The sequence below is a fragment of the Carassius gibelio genome, chromosome A1, assembly GCF_023724105.1.
Source record: "Carassius gibelio isolate Cgi1373 ecotype wild population from Czech Republic chromosome A1, carGib1.2-hapl.c, whole genome shotgun sequence".
Classification (NCBI taxonomy): domain Eukaryota; kingdom Metazoa; phylum Chordata; class Actinopteri; order Cypriniformes; family Cyprinidae; genus Carassius; species Carassius gibelio.
Genome location: NC_068371.1, coordinates 28,776,038 through 28,796,896, shown reverse-complemented (window position 1 = coordinate 28,796,896; position 20,859 = coordinate 28,776,038). Strand labels below are relative to the sequence as shown.

The 20,859-nt window shown below is 36.6% G+C and overlaps 1 protein-coding gene across 4 annotated transcripts; it reads right to left on the bottom strand.

Annotated features, from left to right (window-relative positions):
- Positions 1–11,223: 11,223 nt before the first annotated feature.
- On the bottom strand, positions 11,224–19,093 carry LOC128017704 (C-X-C motif chemokine 11). 4 transcript variants are annotated; one of them, XM_052603168.1, is made up of 4 exons: positions 18,818–19,031; positions 18,524–18,647; positions 18,012–18,110; positions 11,224–12,318 (listed from the first exon to the last, which is right to left on the bottom strand). In XM_052603168.1, exons 1-4 carry the CDS (start codon positions 18,981–18,983, stop codon positions 12,270–12,272), a joined length of 438 nt encoding a protein of 145 aa, XP_052459128.1. In that variant the 5' UTR covers positions 18,984–19,031; the 3' UTR covers positions 11,224–12,269. The 4 variants fall into 4 exon arrangements, with proteins under 4 accessions (XP_052459128.1, XP_052459125.1, XP_052459133.1 ...); XM_052603165.1 differs by lacking the exons at positions 18,012–18,110; positions 18,524–18,647 and adding exons at positions 12,573–12,671; positions 13,099–13,222 and having other exon boundaries at positions 18,818–18,981; XM_052603173.1 differs by lacking the exons at positions 18,012–18,110; positions 18,524–18,647; positions 18,818–19,031 and adding exons at positions 12,573–12,671; positions 13,099–13,222; positions 13,362–13,526.
- Between the last annotated feature and the right edge of the window lie 1,766 nt (positions 19,094–20,859).

The window sequence follows — 20,859 nt, the reverse complement described above, 5'->3', positions numbered from 1 at the left end:
TGCATGTGTTGTGATGATTTGCAGCACTTTTCGTTATATGCATGTTATGTGATGATTTGCAGCGCTTTTCGTTATATGCATGTGTTGTGATGATTTGCAGCGTGTTTCGTTATATGCATGTGTTGTGATGATTTGCAGCGCGTTTCGTTATATGCATGTGTTGTGATGATTTGCAGTGCGTTCCGCTATATGCATGTGTTGTGATGATTTGCAGCGCGTTTCGTTATATGCATGAGTTGTGATGATTTGCAGCGCGTTTCGTTATATGCATGTGTTGTGATGATTTGCAGTGCGTTTCGTTATATGCATGTGTTGTGATGATTTGCAGGGCGTTTCGTTATATGCATGTGTTGTGATGATTTGCAGCGTGTTTCGTTATATGCATGAGTTGTGATGATTTGCAGCGCGTTTCGTTATATGCATGAGTTGTGATGATTTGCAGCGCGTTTCGTTATATGCATGTGTTGTGATGATTTGCAGCACGTTTCGTTATATGCATGTGTTGTGATGATTTGCAGTGCGTTTCGTTATATGGGGCGGCAGTGGCTCAGTGGTTCATGTAGGTTGTCTACAAACCGGAAGGTTGGTGGTTCAATCCCTGGCTCCACCTGACCAAGTGTCGAGGTGTCCTTGAGCAAGACACCTAACCCCAGCTGCTCCCGACGAGCTGGATGGCGCCTTGTATGGCAGACACCGCCGTCGGTGTGTGAATGTGTGTGTGAATGGGTGAATGTGAGGCAAATTGTAAAGCGCTTTGGATGGCCACGTGGTCTGTTGAAAGCGCTATATAAATGCAGTCCATTTACCATTTACCATATGCATGTGTTGTGATGATTTGCAGCGCGTTTCGTTATATGCATGTGTTGTGATGATTTTCAGTGCGTTCCGCTATATGCATGTGTTGTGATGATTTGCAGCGTGTTTCGTTATATGCATGTGTTGTGATGATTTGCAGCGCGTTTCGTTATATGCATGTGTTGTGATGATTTGCAGTGCGTTTCGTTATATGCATGTGTTGTGATGATTTGCAGCGTGTTTCGCTATATGCATGTGTTGTGATGATTTGCAGTGCGTTTCGTTATATGCATGTGTTGTGATGATTTGCAGTGCGTTTCGTTATATGCATGTGTTGTGATGATTTGCAGTGTGTTCCGCTATATGCATGTGTTGTGATGATTTGCAGCGCGTTTCGTTATATGCATGAGTTGTGATGATTTGCAGCGCGTTTCGTTATATGCATGTGTTGTGATGATTTGCAGCGCGTTTTGTTATATGCATGTGTTGTGATGATTCGCAGTGCGTTCCGCTATATGCATGTGTTGTGATGATTTGCAGCGTGTTTCGCTATATGCATGTGTTGTGATGATTTGCAGTGCGTTTCGTTATATGCATGTGTTGTGATGATTTGCAGTGCGTTTCGTTATATGCATGTGTTGTGATGATTTGCAGTGCGTTCCGCTATATGCATGTGTTGTGATGATTTGCAGCGCGTTTCGTTATATGCATGAGTTGTGATGATTTGCAGCGCGTTTCGTTATATGCATGTGTTGTGATGATTTGCAGCGTGTTTCGCTATATGCATGTGTTGTGATGATTTGCAGTGCGTTTCGTTATATGCATGAGTTGTGATGATTTGCAGTGCGTTTCGTTATATGCATGTGTTGTGATGATTTGCAGTGCGTTTCGCTATATGCATGTGTTGTGATGATTTGCATCGCGTTTCGTTATATGCATGTGTTGTGATGATTTGCAGTGCATTTCGTTATATGCATGTGTTGTGATGATTTGCAGTGCGTTTCGTTATATGCATGTGTTGTGATGATTTGCAGCGTGTTTCGCTATATGCATGTGTTGTGATGATTTGCAGTGCGTTTCGTTATATGCATGAGTTGTGATGATTTGCAGTGCGTTTCGTTATATGCATGTGTTGTGATGATTTGCATCGCGTTTCGTTATATGCATGTGTTGTGATGATTTGCATCGCGTTTCGTTATATGCATGTGTTGTGATGATTTGCAGCGCGTTTCGTTATATGCATGTGTTGTGATGATTTGCAGTGCGTTTCGTTATATGCATGTGTTGTGATGATTTGCAGCGTGTTTCGCTATATGCATGTGTTGTGATGATTTGCAGTGCGTTTCGTTATATGCATGAGTTGTGATGATTTGCAGTGCGTTTCGTTATATGCATGTGTTGTGATGATTTGCAGTGCGTTTCGCTATATGCATGTGTTGTGATGATTTGCATCGCGTTTCGTTATATGCATGTGTTGTGATGATTTGCAGCGCGTTTCGTTATATGCATGAGTTGTGATGATTTGCAGCGTGTTTCGCTATATGCATGTGTTGTGATGATTTGCAGCGCGTTTCGTTATATGCATGTGTTGTGATGATTTGCAGCGCGTTTCGTTATATGCATGTGTTGTGATGATTTGCAGTGCGTTTCGCTATATGCATGTGTTGTGATGATTTGCATCGCGTTTCGTTATATGCATGTGTTGTGATGATTTGCAGCGCGTTTCGTTATATGCATGAGTTGTGATGATTTGCAGCGTGTTTCGCTATATGCATGTGTTGTGATGATTTGCAGCGCGTTTCGCTATATGCATGTGTTGTGATGATTTGCAGTGCGTTTCGTTATATGCATGTGTTGTGATGATTTGCAGCGCGTTTCGTTATATGCATGTGTTGTGATGATTTGCAGTGCGTTTCGTTATATGCATGTGTTGTGATGATTTGCAGCGCATTTCGTTATATGCATGTGTTGTGATGATTTGCAGCGCGTTTCGTTATATGCATGTGTTGTGATGATTTGCAGTGCGTTTCGCTATATGCATGTGTTGTGATGATTTGCATCGCGTTTCGTTATATGCATGTGTTGTGATGATTTGCAGCGCGTTTCGTTATATGCATGTGTTGTGATGATTTGCAGTGCGTTTCGTTATATGCATGTGTTGTGATGATTTGCAGCGTGTTTCGCTATATGCATGTGTTGTGATGATTTGCAGTGCGTTTCGTTATATGCATGAGTTGTGATGATTTGCAGTGCGTTTCGTTATATGCATGTGTTGTGATGATTTGCAGTGCGTTTCGCTATATGCATGTGTTGTGATGATTTGCATCGCGTTTCGTTATATGCATGTGTTGTGATGATTTGCAGCGCGTTTCGTTATATGCATGAGTTGTGATGATTTGCAGCGTGTTTCGCTATATGCATGTGTTGTGATGATTTGCAGCACGTTTCGTTATATGCATGTGTTGTGATGATTTGCAGCGTGTTTCGTTATATGCATGTGTTGTGATGATTTGCAGTGCGTTTCGTTATATGCATGAGTTGTGATGATTTGCAGCGCGTTTCGTTATATGCATGTGTTGTGATGATTTGCAGGGAGTTTCGTTATATGCATGTGTTGTGATGATTTGCAGCGCGTTTCGTTAAATGCATGTGTTGTGATGATTTGCAGTGCGTTTCGTTATATGCATGTGTTGTGATGATTTGCAGTGCGTTCCGCTATATGCATGTGTTGTGATGATTTGCAGCACTTGTGTTGTCAAACTGATGATGTTTTTTTTTATTTTCTGGTGTTTTTTCAATGTGCATGTGTTTACTTAAATTGTAAAGTGAAAAAGAAATGTATGTACTGTAGACTGTGATGACTGCGACTTAATGTAAAATCACCATAAAACCTTGTAAATTCACTACAAACTACACTAGAGTAAAACTGCGTTAAATACGGGATTTGGTAGAAAATATAGTCATTTAAAATGCAAGCCAGCAAACCAGCTCTTCTGACATGTCTCCGTTCAATATCCAGTTAATTTTTTCATCTCGCCACATTCAACGTTCACATAGTCTTTACCTCCGCCACCCTAGGGCTTATCATCACAGCTGGGGAAGAGAAAGTCACCTCACCGTACAGGCTGTCAGTGCTCAGATCTGACTCTGTGGCAGTTTGAACGCTGGTCGACTGAGGTCTGCATGCTCTACGATGAGAGCAAAGCTAAATGTGCATCATTCAGGGATTACGGACCATCGCTTCATCTCATCAGTCCATGCATTTAATCCTAGACAAACCAGCTTTACGTCAATTCTGCTTTTACCCTTTTTTCTGTGGAGGACCCCCGAGGTAAAACTATGTTAGCAGAAACTTTCATGGTCAATAAGAGACCTGCGATAGCTTCAGGTGAGTTCTGACGCCCTGCTGGTGTGGAACACCACATTTAGCCCCCCTTTGACGTCAGTGGTGATTTTTGTGATGCTAAGACTGAAAATACCCTTCAGAGGTTCTTGTCAGAACAATAAATGTGGTGCTTCTCTACCCACCATGAACAGGTCCACATGGTTAAAAATATTTTAAAGGGCCAGTAATAATTTTCCAATATTTCCCTGAACATTAATTAGAATGAATGGGTACATTTTTGCTGATACCTTTAAGACAGATATTAAAGATGCACCACTTTTCACTGAATTAACCCTGAGATGGTTGAGATCCACTGTATAACTTTACACGGAGTTCCTCTCAGGGTATCCTTTGCCATTTCTCCCCCAAAGCTATTTAGCGCTCTCCAGGCACAGCCCCTATCTCAGTTCTCTTTATAAAAGTCGATTTGATTCTGTCTCTCAGTGACCATATATCTCTGATCCAATGCCTTGGGTCATGTAGGTACACTCTCATTTTCCCTGACCCTTTCTTACCGTTATCTGCTGTCCATTGCTTCCTTCCTCATTAGGAGCTTTCCATCTGCTGAAACAGGGCTTTGAGATCTCCGCTCTCCTTCGAAATTTCTTTCTCTCTTCACTATTCCCTGTCGTGATGTTCGGTCTCTCTCATGTGAGGGCCATCCTCCATCTGTACTATCTCCCGTTCTGCCCTTTTAATTCTCCTTGATCTGCCATCTCTGTGCTTTTAATAAGCGTGATCATTCCCTTTCTTGTGGAGGAAAAAGTCCTTGGAGTCATTTTTTCGAGTTAGCCGACACTGGTGGGAGTATGTCACGCTTTGGCAGTGTTCAGCTTGTCATGTAACGGTTTTGTTTCTGTTATTTTTGTTGTGGTGGCTTGCGTCTTGTTTTTTTCTCGCTTTTAGATGTTCAGTGCGCTCATACTCTAGAATTCTTTTTGTTTTCTGGGGAGAAAGACGGTGGGGGGTGTTTTCTGAAAGAAGCATGTTGCAAACATTCACATACACACACACACACACATGCAAAAAATGTTTTGCTCTACTTTGGTGTATTTTTGTGCCCGACAAAAGATGTACAACGTCTCTAGTAACAACGATATTGCTTTTGAAATCTGAAACTCATTTGGGAATCAAAGTAATGCTAAAGGTTGAATTGGACAGAGTTTTGATTACAGTTTTATATCATGCAACAATTGCATGAACAGATTCCTTCAGTATTTTTTTATAAATGATAAAGGTATCAGTGAACAAATGTTCTGTTATTAGAGATCAACCAATGTTGTTTACACCTGATACCAAATACAGGATATGCATTAAATTAGCAAAACTGAATTTCAATTGCTGTTGTATAATCAAATGTATATAACTTGATTAATATGCTGCTATTATAATCATATTTATATAATTTGAATAATCTACTGCTTTTGGAATAGCAATAATTAATCACAACATATTTTTAATTATTTTATTTCTTAATATATTTAATAGTTATAATGATGCATATTGCTTACATGAGAATGAATGGCTGATATTTATAAAGTTCAGAAATAGTGCTTATTTCTAAATTGTATGTAAAATTTCTAAATCATAAATTAATAAAAAAAAGTATTGTCATTTCAATGATACATTCAATAATATATATATATATATATATAATATTAAAAAATATTTACATATATAAAATTTATATTATATATAAATATAAATTAACTATATAGAAAAAAAACATTTGTCTTAAATATGTGTAAGTATATAAGGTACATATTAATTGTGTAACAGCACTTTTATTATAAATATTATTATTATATGTGAGATATATAAAACAGTTTTAATAAATAGTCAATTCATTAATATTTCTAATAATTATTATTATTTATTATTAATTTAATTATTTATTAAATTAAAACGATACATTCTTGAGGCTAGATAGCTGTTGCATATAAATATTAATAATTATGCCAACATGTTACATTACATAATACATTAACTACATCAACTATGAACTTGTGCATCTATTTATTTATCAGTAAGTGAAAAACAGCTATATATTGATAAATAAAGAGGTAAGATGATACTATAAAAGTTAAAACTTTCGTTTATATAAAATTTCAACAATTTTATGATGACAGAAACAAACAGACAGATTAACTGATACCTTCCCCATTGGTGGCGTTTTACTCTTAACAAACCAAACACAGTCTGTTGCTCAATATGTCAGTGAACTACAGCAGCTTTGATGCAAATCGCCTCTGAAAACTTACTCACGAGTGCTTGAAAGCTATCAGAGGCTTCTGCGCCACATTATTGTCACCATGCTCAAAAACTTTCATACAATTTGTCGCCTGTCCGGATTTGGGATATCAGTTTCAGGGTCACGCTGCAGGAGTGTGCAGGGTGAAGCACTTATAGGCTCTGAGTGGGCCTGTGAATAACTAAGAGTCTGATTCGGGATGACACCTCTTAGATGGGGACAAATGGGGGGCTGGGCCGTCCGCTTGCTTCCCCTGACCCCTGACACAAAACTTTTGTGATGCTGTAAGGGGTGGGTCACCTGTGTTTTTTCAGAGAGAAACAGATTAAAAGGTTAATGGATTCAGTAGGACTGCCAGTCCTTTACAGTGGGAACACCAGGATGAGAGCAGAATTGTTTGCCATATTGATGCAGGAGAAGGACGGTTTTGAAGGTGCCTCTGCTGCCCCCTTTGGGCATGTGTGTGACATTACAAGCTCAACACATGACTGGAGTTACATAGAAAAAAAAGCTATCACTCATTTTTATCTTACACTCTCTAAAGCACAAGGGTTTAAGAGAAATCAGAGAGATGATAAATTATTAGTGGAGCTTACTAAGGCAAGGTTCACTACTAATATTGCTCATACTTTTTATATTTTCTGCCCAAAGCTAAGTGATAAGACATATGGTTTTCACTGGGCAGACAATAAAATGGGCAAAAGAAATCCATCAATTCCCACTGACACCCATATCTAGAGAATCAGAACATCACAGAGGCCTGAGGATGTGCTCTTTTGACTCTGGAATGCTGCACAATGCCACACTTTAGGTCTGCATCTTCAGACCTTTAATAGAAATACTATAATAACAACAACAACAAACATAATAATGTTATTTAAAGGTAATATGACATACGGTATTGAAAAAGATATTGAGCCCTCAAGTAGCTTTAATAAAACTGCTTGAGGGGTCAGTATCTTTTTAAATATATAATATTACCTTTAAATAACATTGTTGTTGTTGTTTTCATAAATTATATTAAAATAATTGTTAATATTATTCCATTTCATTTAAAGGAAGAAACAGACTTCTAATAAAATGTTTATTAATAATAATAATGATAATAATTTGCTGTGATGTGATATTGAAACATTCATAATGACAAAACAATAGTTTTATTGCTGTTGTGTAATGATTTACACCAAGCTATAAAGTTCAGAGCAGTGGTTTAGAAAACATTTCTTGGCTTATGTAATTTAATATATAAATTGTGCTATCGAATAGTCCTATATTTAAAAAGATATTGCCCCCTGGAGTTGCTTTAATGTGGCTTGCTATGTTTTGCTTGCAGCCTCTAACTATTTTCTCCGAACAGCAGCGTGACTGTAGTTACACTACTTTATACCATGAGCTTGACAAGCTTGGGTTTTAAAGCAGTTTCCCGACATTGGTGTGTGAGTCCAGCGTTATTTCCAGCTCGCCCTGCTGACCTCCGGCCATCTGTGGAGTCTGTGAAAGCAGTTTGAACCACACCACATAAATATTACATGTAAAGTGGGCATGATATGATTTACTGTTTCCTTTGTTCTGACGGTAACATCAACAACAACAACTGGATTGTGTCTCATCGTCATAAATAAATTATGTGCAGATCTAACAAACAGTATGAATTTGCTGGACTGCATAGTTGCATGTGACAAAGTTTGTATATTCAATGAGAATATTTTATAAGCTTTATGTCAAAACACCATGAGCATCACATAGAAAAAAAATTACTTAAAGAGATGCGTTTTGTGATGGCAGGTTCACATATGTGTTAAGCTGAAATGTTGTTGTTTTTTATTTAATGATACATGATCATATATCACACATATATATATATATATATATATATATATATATATATATATATATATATATATATATATATATATATATGTTATTATGATAGTATTATTGATTATAAAATTATATATCATCATCTACATTTTAAAGTCTGTTTCTTCATTTTATTGTGATTGATTCATAATTACAATTAAATGCAATAATAATAATAATAATAATAATAATAATAATAACAATAGTTTCAATTTATGTACACACACATAAAGAACTGTAATTGTAGGCCAAAAGAAGTATAAATATTTTCTAAATACTTTTCGTTTTTTTATTTTTTATATATATATATATAGAACGAGGGTGATGTAAGAATATTTTTATTTTTAATTTTTTATACTTGTTTTTTATTTATATTATAAATGTGATGCTATATAGAATTTTTTAAGCCCCAAACCTTAACATTAACCACTGTATAGCAACGTAAAAAGTCCCAGAATGCTCCAGGTGGTTTGCTCCTGCACGGTGTACTAAAAGTCTCTTTAGATTAAAGCATCTGCCAAGTAACCACAATTTTTAATATACCATCATTGAATTTCAGTAATCTGGTCAGTCTTAAAAATATGGAAACTGTCCCCGGTGGCGTGTTCAGGAGTGCTATTACTTTTTTGAAAGTGATATTGTGAATCGTTCTATTGCTTGAGATACAGATTGCCCTTTTAAAGAATTGAATTAAGTTAGGAAGAGAAATTACTACTTTTTGACAATGATATTTGAAAAAAAAAAATATATATATATATATTTCATTTCATTACACTAGCAGACTGAGAAACCAAAAAAAAGCTTCAGCATTAAGTTAGGAAACATCCCAAAAAAAAGGAAAAAAGGGCCTTGAGACTTCACCGAATGGACACATTAAAAAGTGGTTCTCGACTCATGAAAAACAGCTTTGGTATTTTATGTCCTTTTCTGTATTCCTCTATATGTGTACAAGTGAAAAGTTAAGAACAAGTTGTTTATAATAACTCATATAAAACATAAAAAATAAATTTTAACTGAGAAATCACACTCCATTAAAATAATCACATTCTGTTGCTTTCCAGCCTGAAATGAAGATGGACACAGTTTTTGTTTTATCTAGCTGTATTTGCAACTTATAACATCCAAGTAAAAGATAAAACACCAACATGTCAAAAAAATACAAATAGAATCAGTACTGAGTTGGACAAGGGATCATCCTTCTCTTAAAAATGTAAACTCAATCAGGTGTAGCTAATCACCTTCTAAATGCACACAAAGCCATTAGACTTTCTGACTGTAATGAGGGTCTCTGCAGCAGGGACTGGAGCACTTCCCGGGATAGAAGGAAAACTGGATGTGGCAAAAAAAACATCAAATTCTGGAGGAAAATCTGCTGCCCTCCGCCAGAAAGTTGTCAATGGGAAGTAGATTTACGTTCCAGCGTGACAATGACCCAAAGCACACAGCAAAACGAAATGAGCACACAGGGGTTAAAGAAGAAAAAGGTGAATGTCCTTGCATGGCCTAGTCCAGGGATCCTCAAATCCACTTTCCTGCAGAGTTTAGCTCTAGCCCTAATCAAGCGCATCGGTCCTCCAGGGCAAGGTTTGAGGAGCCCTGGCCTAATCAGAGCCCAGACTTAAAGCCCATTAAAAATTTGTGGAATGAATTGAAAACTGCAGTCCACAAATGGTCACTTTTAATTTTAACTGAGCTTGAACAGTTCTGGAAAGAAAAGTGGACAAATATCGCAAAGATAGTGACATAGAAGCGACAGGCATTGTCGTTCCAGGACTGCCTCTGGAGTTTAAAGATTCTAGATTTAAACAGAGAGAGTGTGTCTGAACCCCTAACATTATCAGGAAGACTATTCCAGAGTTTGGAGCCAAATGTGAAAAAGCTCTACCTCCTTTAGTTGACTTTGCTATCCTAGGAACTACTAAAAATCCAGCGTTTTGTGACCTTAGGGTGCGTGATGGGTTGTAACGTGGTAGAAGACTAGTTAGGTACGCAGGAGCTAAACCATTTAGGACCTTATAGGTAAGTAATGATAATTTGTAACTGATACGGAACTTAATAAGTAGCCAGTGCAGAGACTGTAAAACTGGGGTAATATGATCATATTTTCTTGACCTCATAAGGACTCTAGCTGCTGTATTTTGGACTACCTGTAACTTGTTTATTGACGAAGCAGGACAACCACCTAGAAGTGCATTACAATAGTCCAGTCTAGAGGTCATGAATGCATGAACTAGCTTTTCTGCATCAGAAACAGGTAACATCTTTCGTAGCTTGGCAATGTTTCTAAAATGGAAGAAAGCTGTTTTTGTAACATAGGAAATGTGATTTTCAAAAGACAAGTTGCTTTTGACTGTAGCGAAAGTAACAGTTTCAGTCTAGTTGCAAATTATAATCCAAGAGATTCTGGTACTGTTTTTCGGTCCAGTAATTAATATCTCTGTTTTATCTGTACTTATCGGTAAGTATCGTTTATCCAATCTTTTATATTTTTAACACACTCTTTTACACACTCATATATTATTTCTAAATAATAAATGCCTTAATAAAGTTTGGTGATCATGACTTGAGCTTTAAGCCGCCGCTGTGTGAGCTCAGGCCCAAAACTTAATTTTGCAGCATCTCTGAGGAGATATGAAGAAAAGAAGGAGACAAAGCGTTAACTGGACTGACAGTGTGGAAATTCATTGAGGATTTATTCTTCTCTCCACTCCCTCTTAGTTAAACCCAGAGAAAAGCTTTGATTTCCCCTGAGAGGAGGGAAAGGAGAACACACACACACACACACACCCGCACACACACAAACACAAGTGCATGCCCTTCAGTCAAGTTTATGTCCTCCATGCAAAGATGTGCTCCGCTGCCCTTTACAACAATGACAATGATAATACATAAAAAAATTATGGTTTGCGTGTGAATGACTTTTATTTTAAAAAAAAATAAATAAACAGTGTATTTCCCCCAGCACATTTCACTCAGTCGAACATGCTGGATCACAACAGCTGTAGATGTGTGAGGATGTAAAACTGAGTGATCATTGGCAATTTCTTGCATTCTGACTCAATATCTTTTTAAAACTAAATGCATTCCCTATTAAACTGTCCATGGTGACATAGTGGTTAATGATCTAGGCTGGAAGCCAAAAAGGTTTGAACCACACACCCTTAAGCAAAACACTTGGATAAACGCATCTGTTAAATAGTTATTTTGTCAATCTTGAAAATTTGAGGCTTTTTGAGCATACATTTTTGGACATGACCAGTAGGGGGGACTCTTGTAAAATCTACCATAAAAAAAAAAATAATAATAGCAGAAGAACAGCATCTAAGTAGTCTTCCTCCACTTTCGAGATACATTTTACTACTAAACTGACATGTTTTCCTATATAATTTAATCATACACATATCATCATATCAACAGAAAAATATAATGGATTTTGAAAATAAATATGCAAAATAACTTGAAATTGGCTTTTATTACAAAACGATACAAAAGTAGACTACTTTCTAAAAATATTTTGTTAGGTAGCCTAAAAATGTACTTTGTGTGCAATAAAATTACATGCTCAAGAAACAATTTGACCCAATCAGTCCTAACACATCACATATAACATTAAATGCTCTGGTCAGATAAAAAAAAAAGTAACACTTTTAAAAAAATGTACATTATAAAATAAGTTAAATTAATATATAGTCTTTTAAATACTGCTTGGAGTAATGATCTATTCAGTGCTTCAGTCATATCGCAAGTGAATTCTAATCCAAATGCGTTTGTCGACAACATCTGTGTCCGGCGGATACTGACAGTGGTCCGAGTGTTTTCAAGTCTTCTGTGGTTTCCCAAGAGCAACATGAGCCCAACACCTAAATCCCAGGATTCTGATTGGCCAGCAGGGTCATGTGACAGGATGGAATTTCCTGGAGTTCCCAGATCCCCCCTTCTGTCCTCCCTTTTTCTTCTTCTGCACTTTAATGTATGGCTTTAGAAACAGTTGGACATCTTAAATGTGGAGGTCTTGTTGATGTTCTTCCTGTTGCAAATAAAACAAAAAAAGTGCACACATTAATCTGATGCCTAACATATATTTGAAACTTTTTTCACAGAATAATGTTTATACAAGAGCCTTAAGAAAAGTAATACACTGATTCACAACCTCAAATTATACCATCATATTTGAAGGAGCATGACTATAGCTGCGCTTATTAATTTTGTGCCTACTATTGTTTAGTATTAGTTCATTATTACTGATTGAAAAATGCAAGTGATATAATCAAATGTCTGTACCTGTTCCAACAAAGCTGCAGGTTAATGCCTTGTTTTGTTTCTGGACTCAAGCAGCGCTGGATGACTTCAGGTGAGTTATTCACAGGTTTCAGTGTCAGTCTGCAAATTAATCATCAAATTAATAAAATACAGTCTAACTTCATTCAAGTTTACATTCAGATTTATAAAACTTTAAGTGGTCTAAATGGGCTTTTTGCAATTAGAATATCTGAAAATCTTTCAAACAAGCACAGTTTATTTGAGAAGCAACACTGCATATGAATTTATGACTTTTCAGAGCATTTATTATTTTGCTTTAAGTATAAACATGTTAAAACATTTTTTATAGGCAGTGTTGCATCTTAACCAAAGTATATTTTATCTGTAAAGCTTTTTGAAAATAAACATATACATTGCATATAAGTTAAACAACTCACAAACAGTGTTTGGCAACTAGTATAAATCTATATAACAAAGTTATAGAGCATCTAAGAATATCGCTATAAATATAATAAGCAGCATTTTTATCATATGCAGGTTAACTTACATGATTTCAGTGTTTTTACAATAAGATCTTCTGGGGAAAATAGAGAACTCTTCAATATCTTCTCTTGGGACACGTTTCTTCAAACTGTTCAAACACCAGCACCTGTCAGGTCCATCAGCTAGAACTGTTAACATAGGAAAGCATAGAAAGATTCATTAAAAATGCACTATTCTGACAGAAGATAGTGATTCTGCACAAGAATCTCTCAAGATAATGTTTATAAAGCAAGACACAAAAAAAAACACCTGACATTAATATCTTACCTCCACTCAGTTGAATACAAACTACTGCCAGAAGCAGTAGAAGAAAGGCTCTGGGTAAAAATGCCATTACTAATTCGCTAGTGTTTTAAATAGGTAGGATTGCTGAAAGACCAGCTTAGCTTTCAGAGAAAGTGACAAGTTCTGTGGTGAAAGTGAGGGGAGTGAAGCCTTTTATAGTGGATGAGAGGGATTCCCAGCTCTCACACCATTTCCCAGCAGTCATGCCTGACGTTACAACGGAATTTCCAAATATCTCTCTGACTGAGCAGGGAGCGAGAGAGGCAGGAAGTCTGTGTGATGCAGAAAGGTTGAAAAAAAAGCAAGACTTTACTTTTCGATTGTCAGTTGTATGTATGTATGATTTTGAATGTATTTATTTATTGCTCACATTTCATTCCTTCGGATATGTACACTGTTTCTTTCCTTTCTTAAACGATTTTTTTTTAAATAGCCTATTGCATTAAATCAACAAAAGTGACCGTAAAGACAATGTCCTTTTTTTTCTTTTTTTTTTACTGTCTATTCAAAGTAACTGGGGGGGGGGGGTGTCACAATTTCCACTAAGAACAAAATTATGCAGAAAATTGTCTTAAGAAATGTTTCTTGAGCAGCAAATCAGCATATTTGATTGATATGTAATGTAGCATGTGACTCCGAATACTGGAGTCATGATTCTGAAAATAGGCTTTGCGTCACAGGAACCAATTACATCTTAAAATATATTAAAATAGAGAACAGCTACTGTTCTTTAAATTGTAGAAATGTACAGTCATCACATTTATACACATCAACCCATTCATGAAATGCAGCAGTGCAGGAATTTCCCATTGCAGCATGTATAAAAATACTCCATAGGATGTGGTGGTTTGGTGTAGTGTTTGAAGATCCGAGTTGTACAGAAAAGGTTTTACCGTTAAAACCCATTAAGTGATCTGTTTGGTTAGGTTAGATGGTTTTATTTACCTTTAGATAAGTGCCTGTAAATGCTTTTTATTTATTAGAGAAAAAAAATTATAACTCACTTTATTGCATAAAGAAAGATCTGGTGCAGACACATCCATCAATTTAAATATCCCTACAGGTTTGTAAAGTCAGTACCAAATTAAAATTGCTAGTACTTTAACAGAGTCATGAATCCCAAAACTTAAATGGAAAAAGATGATGCCATTGCCACATCAAAAAATGGGGAACTGGGAAGGATGCCATCTTTCGGACTTACTCAAGATGTCATGATCAACTCATTCATCCAGTATGCTGGCTGATTTTTGTGTGTGTGGCCCAGAAATCCCCTTACTGTTGAAACACAGAATCCAGAAAAGCAAAACATAGACAGAAAGCACACCTTGTGAAATATCTTAGCCGACTAACTGCTCTCTCTGACCTTTGAGCTCTATGATAGCACATTGCATTTACTTTAAAAAAAACTTTTCTAAGAAAACTAAGTTATGTTTGCATTATCTGTAAACTCAGGTTCTCTGCTCTTGACAGGGTATATGTATTGTCTGTTCCAGTGATTCAGCTGTGTTGTGCAAGATTTCTAAAGCTGCTTGGCAGCAAGACAACATTCTCTTCTTGGTTAAATAAATCATCAGCGGTGGGTCTGAGAGGAATTACAGTGGCTTAGAGGAAAACGAAACCTAACTAATTTGTTTTTATTTTAGAGCATGCAGACATGTAATTGCTTTCTTCTGCTGTTCTGATTTCTTTGTTTAGTGAATATTTTAATGCAAAGCTGAAATTATCCTTTTTTATATATTGTTTTACAATCATCAGTGTAGTCAACAGTTCATTCAACACATTTATATTTATTGCACATAATATTAAATAGCAAAATTGAAACAGTAAATCTATCAGTATACTGTATAAGATAAAGAATACACACATATACTGTTGTGTTAAAAAAAAAATGACATACACTTTATAGTATTTTACCAAAATAAGAAGGATCATACAAAGTGCATGTAAAAAAAAAAAAACTTTTTATTTAGTACTCACATGAATAATATATTTCACATGAAAGAGGTATTCATATAGTCCACAAGAGAAAATAATAGTTGAATTTATAAAATGACCCCGTTCAAATGTTTACATGTGCTAGATTCTGTGTTGTCACCTGGATGATCCACAGCTCTCAAAAATCAGACTGCAAATGAAAATAATTAATTGTAATTTTTATGATTATTACAGCATATTGCCGAGGCTGTGATTTTGCATCATTTTTGTCTCCATCACATCATGCACACATCTTCTGGGTCAGTCAGGGCTTGTGCAAACAGCCAGTCCAGAGGGTCCTGATTTGAGCTCGCCGGGCCCTTCGAGTCTGTCAAGGTTAGTGATACGTTGTCAGGTCCAGGGAGAGTCCAGGGCTTATGTGCCAGGACTGAACCAGGGGTGGCCAATGACATGCTGGGGTATTTGGCCAAGCGCAGTGGGGACAGGCGGGATCCCCGGAGGGGTCCGCTGAGAGGGTAAGTGGTTTGGGACAGCTCTCGTATGGAGTCTATGTAGTCATCCAGACTCTGGCTCTCCTGGAGCTCTGGAATCGTAGGGAGGAGATCCACAGAGGTCAGATGCCTCCGGGGCTTCATGCTGGAACTGACAAAGAGAGAGATATAAACAGTGATTTATTAAAAATTTCTTCATATTTACATTTAGTCATTTAGCAGACGCTTTTATCCAAAGCGACTTACAATTGAGGACAATGGCAATGATGTGCAAGTGCTATAACAAGTCTCAGTTAGCCTAACTCAGTACACATAGCAAGGGTTTATATTATAAAATTATATGATAAATATAAAGAAAACAGATAATACAGAAAAAGAATAGAGCAAGCTGCTGTTAGAGGCCTTTTTTGCTTTTGTTAATTTTATAATAAATAAAAAGAAAAAAAATAGATAGAATACAAAAAGATTAGGGAAGCTAGTTAGCTCTTTTGTTTTGTTTTGTTTTGTTTTGTTTTGTTTTGTTTTGTTTTGTTTTGTTCTGTTTGTTGTTTTAGAAAAAAAGCAGTTAGTAAATGAATAGAGTGCAAGTCTAAAAGTACAAAAAATCATAATTTTTTATTTTAAGAATATAATTAGAATAGAGAGTGCTTGAGTTAGAGGGTCAAATAAAGATGGAAGAGATGTGTTTTTAGCCAATTCTTGAAGATGGCTAAGGATTGAGTTGGGCAGGTCATTCAACCAGGAGGGAACATTTAAATCAGTGAAAGTGATAATACCTAGATCATATATAATTATCATATATCTATAATATATATCTTTATATTATCATGTTTCATAAAAAAAAAAAATACTGTCAGACTGTGCTAATAACCTTCCTATAAAATTTGTATTTAATCAAATCAGCTCTGAATAGCCACGACTGAAGTGCCTTTGAGCAAGTCACTGAACCCCCAACTGTTCCCCGGGCGCCGTATAAATGGCTGCCCACTGCTCCGGGTGTCTGTTCACAGTGTGTGTGTGTTCACTGCTCCGGGTGTGTGTTCAAGGTGTGTTAAATTCTCACTGCTCTGTGTGTGCACTTGGTTGGATTAAATGCAGAGCAGGAATTCTGAGTAACCATACTTGGCAAATGTCATGACTTTCACTTCACTTTCACTTATATGCAGAGCATGAAATTCTAAGTATGGATCACCATTCTTGGCTGTGTGTCACATCACTATCACTTTTTTATCAGGAGATTTATCTCAATGTTTATCTTCAATGTTTTCAGTCTGTTCCAAGCTCCTTGGAATTGAAGGCCTCTTATCTTTGTATTTTAGCTGTTTGATTTGACAATGGTTTGATTTTGCCAAGTTATTTCTCTTTTATCAACTGCTAACATTAAAGACAGGGAACGAAGTGTGTATCTCAAAACAATAAAATTTCATGGAAAAGGTCTTTATTTTGTTGGTACTACAAATGTACTTTGTGTGCAATAAAATTACATGCCCAAGAAACAATGTGACCCAATCAGTCCTAACACATCACATATAACATTAAATGGCCTGGTCAGATAAAAGTAACACATTTTAAATTTGTACATTTATAAAATATGTAAAATTATAAAACCACTTTAATATCTAAATACTGCTTGGAGTAATGATCAATTCAGTGCTTCAGTCATATCGCAAGTGAATTCTAATCCAAATGTGTTTGTCGACAACATCTGTGTCCGGCGGATACTGACAGTGGTCCGAGTGTTTTCAAGTCTTCTGTGGATTCCCAACAGCAACATGAGCCCAACACCTAAATCCCAGGATTCTGATTGGCCAGCAGGGTCATGTGACAGGATGGAATTTCCTGGAGTTCTCAGATCCCCCCTTCTGTCCTCCCTTTCTCTTCTTCTGCACTTTAATGTATGGCTTTAGAAACAGTTGGACATCTTAAATGTGGAGGTCTTGTTGATGTTCCTCCTGTTGCAAATAAAACAAAAAAAGTGCACACATTAATCTGATGCCTAACATATATTTGAAACTTTTTTCACAGAATAATGTTTATACAAGAGCCTTAAGAAAAGTAATACACTGATTCACAACCTCAAATTATACCATCATATTTGAAGGAGCATGACTATTGCTGCGCTTATTAATTCTGTGCCTAATATTGTTTAGTATTAGTTCATTATTACTGATTGAAAAATGCAAGTGATATAATCAAATGTCTGTACCTGTTCCAACAAAGCTGCAGGTTAATGCCTTGTTTTGTGTCTGGACTCAAGCAGCGCTGAATGACTTCAGATGAGTTATTCACAGGTTTCAGTGTCAGTCTGCAGACAATAAAAATCAAAATGCATCAAATTATTAAAATACAGTCTAACTTCATTCAATTTTACATTCAAATTTATAAAACTTTAAGTGGTCTAAATGGGCTTTTTGCAATTAGAATATCTGAAAATCTTTCAAACAAGCACAGTTTATTTGAGAAGCAACACTGCATATGATTTTATGACTTTTCAGAGCATTTATTATTTTGCCTTTAATATAAATGTTAAAACATTTTTGTTGCATCTTAACCAAAGGATATTTTAACTGTAAAGCTTTTTGAAAATAGACCTATACATTGCATATAAGTTAAACAACTCACAAACAGTGTTTGGCAACTAGTATAAATCTATATAACAAAGTTATAGAGCAACTAAGAATATCGCTTTAAGTATAATAAGCAGCATTTTTAACTTACATGATTTCAGCGCTGTCACAATGTGATCTTCTGGGGAAAATAGAGAACTCTTCAATATCTTCTCTTGGGACATGTTTCTTCAAACTGTTCAAACACCAGCACCTGTCAGGTCCATCAGCTAGAACTGTTAACATAGAAAAGCATAGAAAGATTCATAAAAAATGCACGATTCTGACAGAAGGTGATTATGCACAATAATCTCTCAAGAAAATGTTTAAAAAGCAAGAAAACACACCTGACTATAACAAACACACTTTAAGATGATAAGATATTAAAGTGTCATTAATATCTTACCTCCACTCAGTTGAATACAAACTACTGCCAGAAGCAGTAGAAGAAAGGCTCTAGGTAAAAATGCCATTACTAATTTGCTAGTGTAACGTAAGAGGGGCTGTAGACCATAGGAGGAAACCTCTGTCTCTTGTAAATGGTTCCGTCGAAATAATGCAGGCATACACATTACTTCCTTTTATTTGACAGAGCTCAAGAGTGAACTTAACTCGAAGCTCGCATCACAGGCTTTTTCTTCTCGACACACTCCCCTGCGAATGTATGGAATTACATTTGCTTCAATAAAAATGAACGAAACTTTATAAAACTGAACGTAACTTTTTCAGAAACTTTCAAAAATATGCAATTACAAAAGAAGAAAAACACAATGAAAATTAAAACAATTAACACAGTTGCACACATTTAACAGGCTCTTCAAATATGCTTCGTTCTTTGTTAATGTTTTTCAAAGATTCGTTTTCGCTAATCGTCGATTCGGAATGCAATGCCAGAGATTTCGCTTTTGCTTCGCAATTTTTTCCGCAAGTTTGGTGTTTTGACACAAGTATAGTGAGCTTTTGGTGGACAGGTGCTCTCTGAACAGGAAGTACAGACGCCACTCAGTGAAAACAGCAAAACTTCAAACCAATAACAAAAGTACAATTTATGTCCATTTATCTTCTTTTTTTTTAACAAGAAAACTTCCTAGGCCTTTTAATTACGCGCCCTGAACGAGTGACTACACATTTTGACAAAGGTTCCCCATCTACTGAGGAGGTATGTTCAACCAACTGAGGTGGCTGCTGCACAGCCTGAGGAACTTGCGCTATGCGACCTGAAGGCCTACGTACATGAGGAACAGAAGAGAGTACAGGAGCCTCATTTTCACTAACCCAAAGACCCAGATAAAGCTGTGTAAAATGGTCTCAACTCTTGAACCCTTTCATCCTTATCTTGACCAGCCCATGTAGCAGTAAGTGCTGATTCTTTCCACTTAGACCTGTAGGGCTTCAAACGTTCATAGTGAACTATGTTAGGTTCTGCCTTTATATTACATTTCTCACATTCGACACTGTGTAAAGAATACCTGTAATTTCCACCGTAAGCACCCGATATGGTCCTGTCCATTTTGGATCAAGTTTCTTTCTCTGTGTGCTTGGATTATTCATCCACACCAGGTCACCCTCTTTAAAAGATCTGAATTTCACATACCTATTAAAGTACTCTTGCTTAAGTCTCTGATCTGCACTAGTGTTAAGCACTTCTCGAAACAGTTTCCATATGTTTGACTTTTGCTGAGCCATAAGTCTGCGGAGTGTCCACGACTCCATCTGATGGAGAATCAAGGTACATGTGTGCTGGTAAATGAGGTTCACGACCATGGGCCAAGAAAAATGGCGAGTGCCCAGTACAAGAATGAGGTGTAGCATTAAATGAGAGTACAACTGCAGATAAGTACTGGTCCCATTCACCACCACTCTGAAAAAGAACCTTCGCTAAATGATCCTTTAATATTCTATTAAACCGTTCTACCATTCCATTACCAAGAGGGTGGTAAGGTGTAGTTCTCTTTTTACTAATGTTTAATCTCTTACATGTGTCCTGCAAAATATCTCTTTTATACTGATGTCCCTGATCAGATAACAATTCCTCTGGAACACCATGTTCAGGTATGTAATTGTCACACAACAACCGTGCCACTGTACTGGCTGTTTGGTCCACCATAGGATATGCTTTGACGTATTTAGTAAAGTGATCTTGCACCACCAACACATACCTATTACCACAGGAAGTGTCAGGCAGTTCTGTGATATCAATAAAAAAAACTGAAAAGGTCGTACAGCACTAATAGACTGGAGAGGTGCTCTTCAATGAGGAACAGGCTTTTTCCGAGATCCACAAGCTTCACACAACTCAGTGCTGTTCAATGGCACTTCTCATTCCTGGCCAAAAACACAAACTCTGAGCTCTTTTCAGTGTACGTTCAGCACTGTAGTGTTCAGAACAGGGATCACCATGCAAATAGTGTAAAGTTTCCGGAATGAGAACATGAGGAATGACCACCA

Coding starts and splice junctions, on each gene's coding strand:
- LOC128017704 (XM_052603174.1), bottom strand. CDS start 18,983: ATGTGTATGCCTGCATTATTTCGACGGAACCATTTACAAGAGACAGAG. Junction 18,648..18,817: donor TTGTATTCAACTGAGTGGAG/GTAAGATATTAA, acceptor CTATGTTAACAG/TTCTAGCTGATGGACCTGAC. Junction 18,111..18,523: donor TGTGACAGCGCTGAAATCAT/GTAAGTTAAAAA, acceptor TATTGTCTGCAG/ACTGACACTGAAACCTGTGA.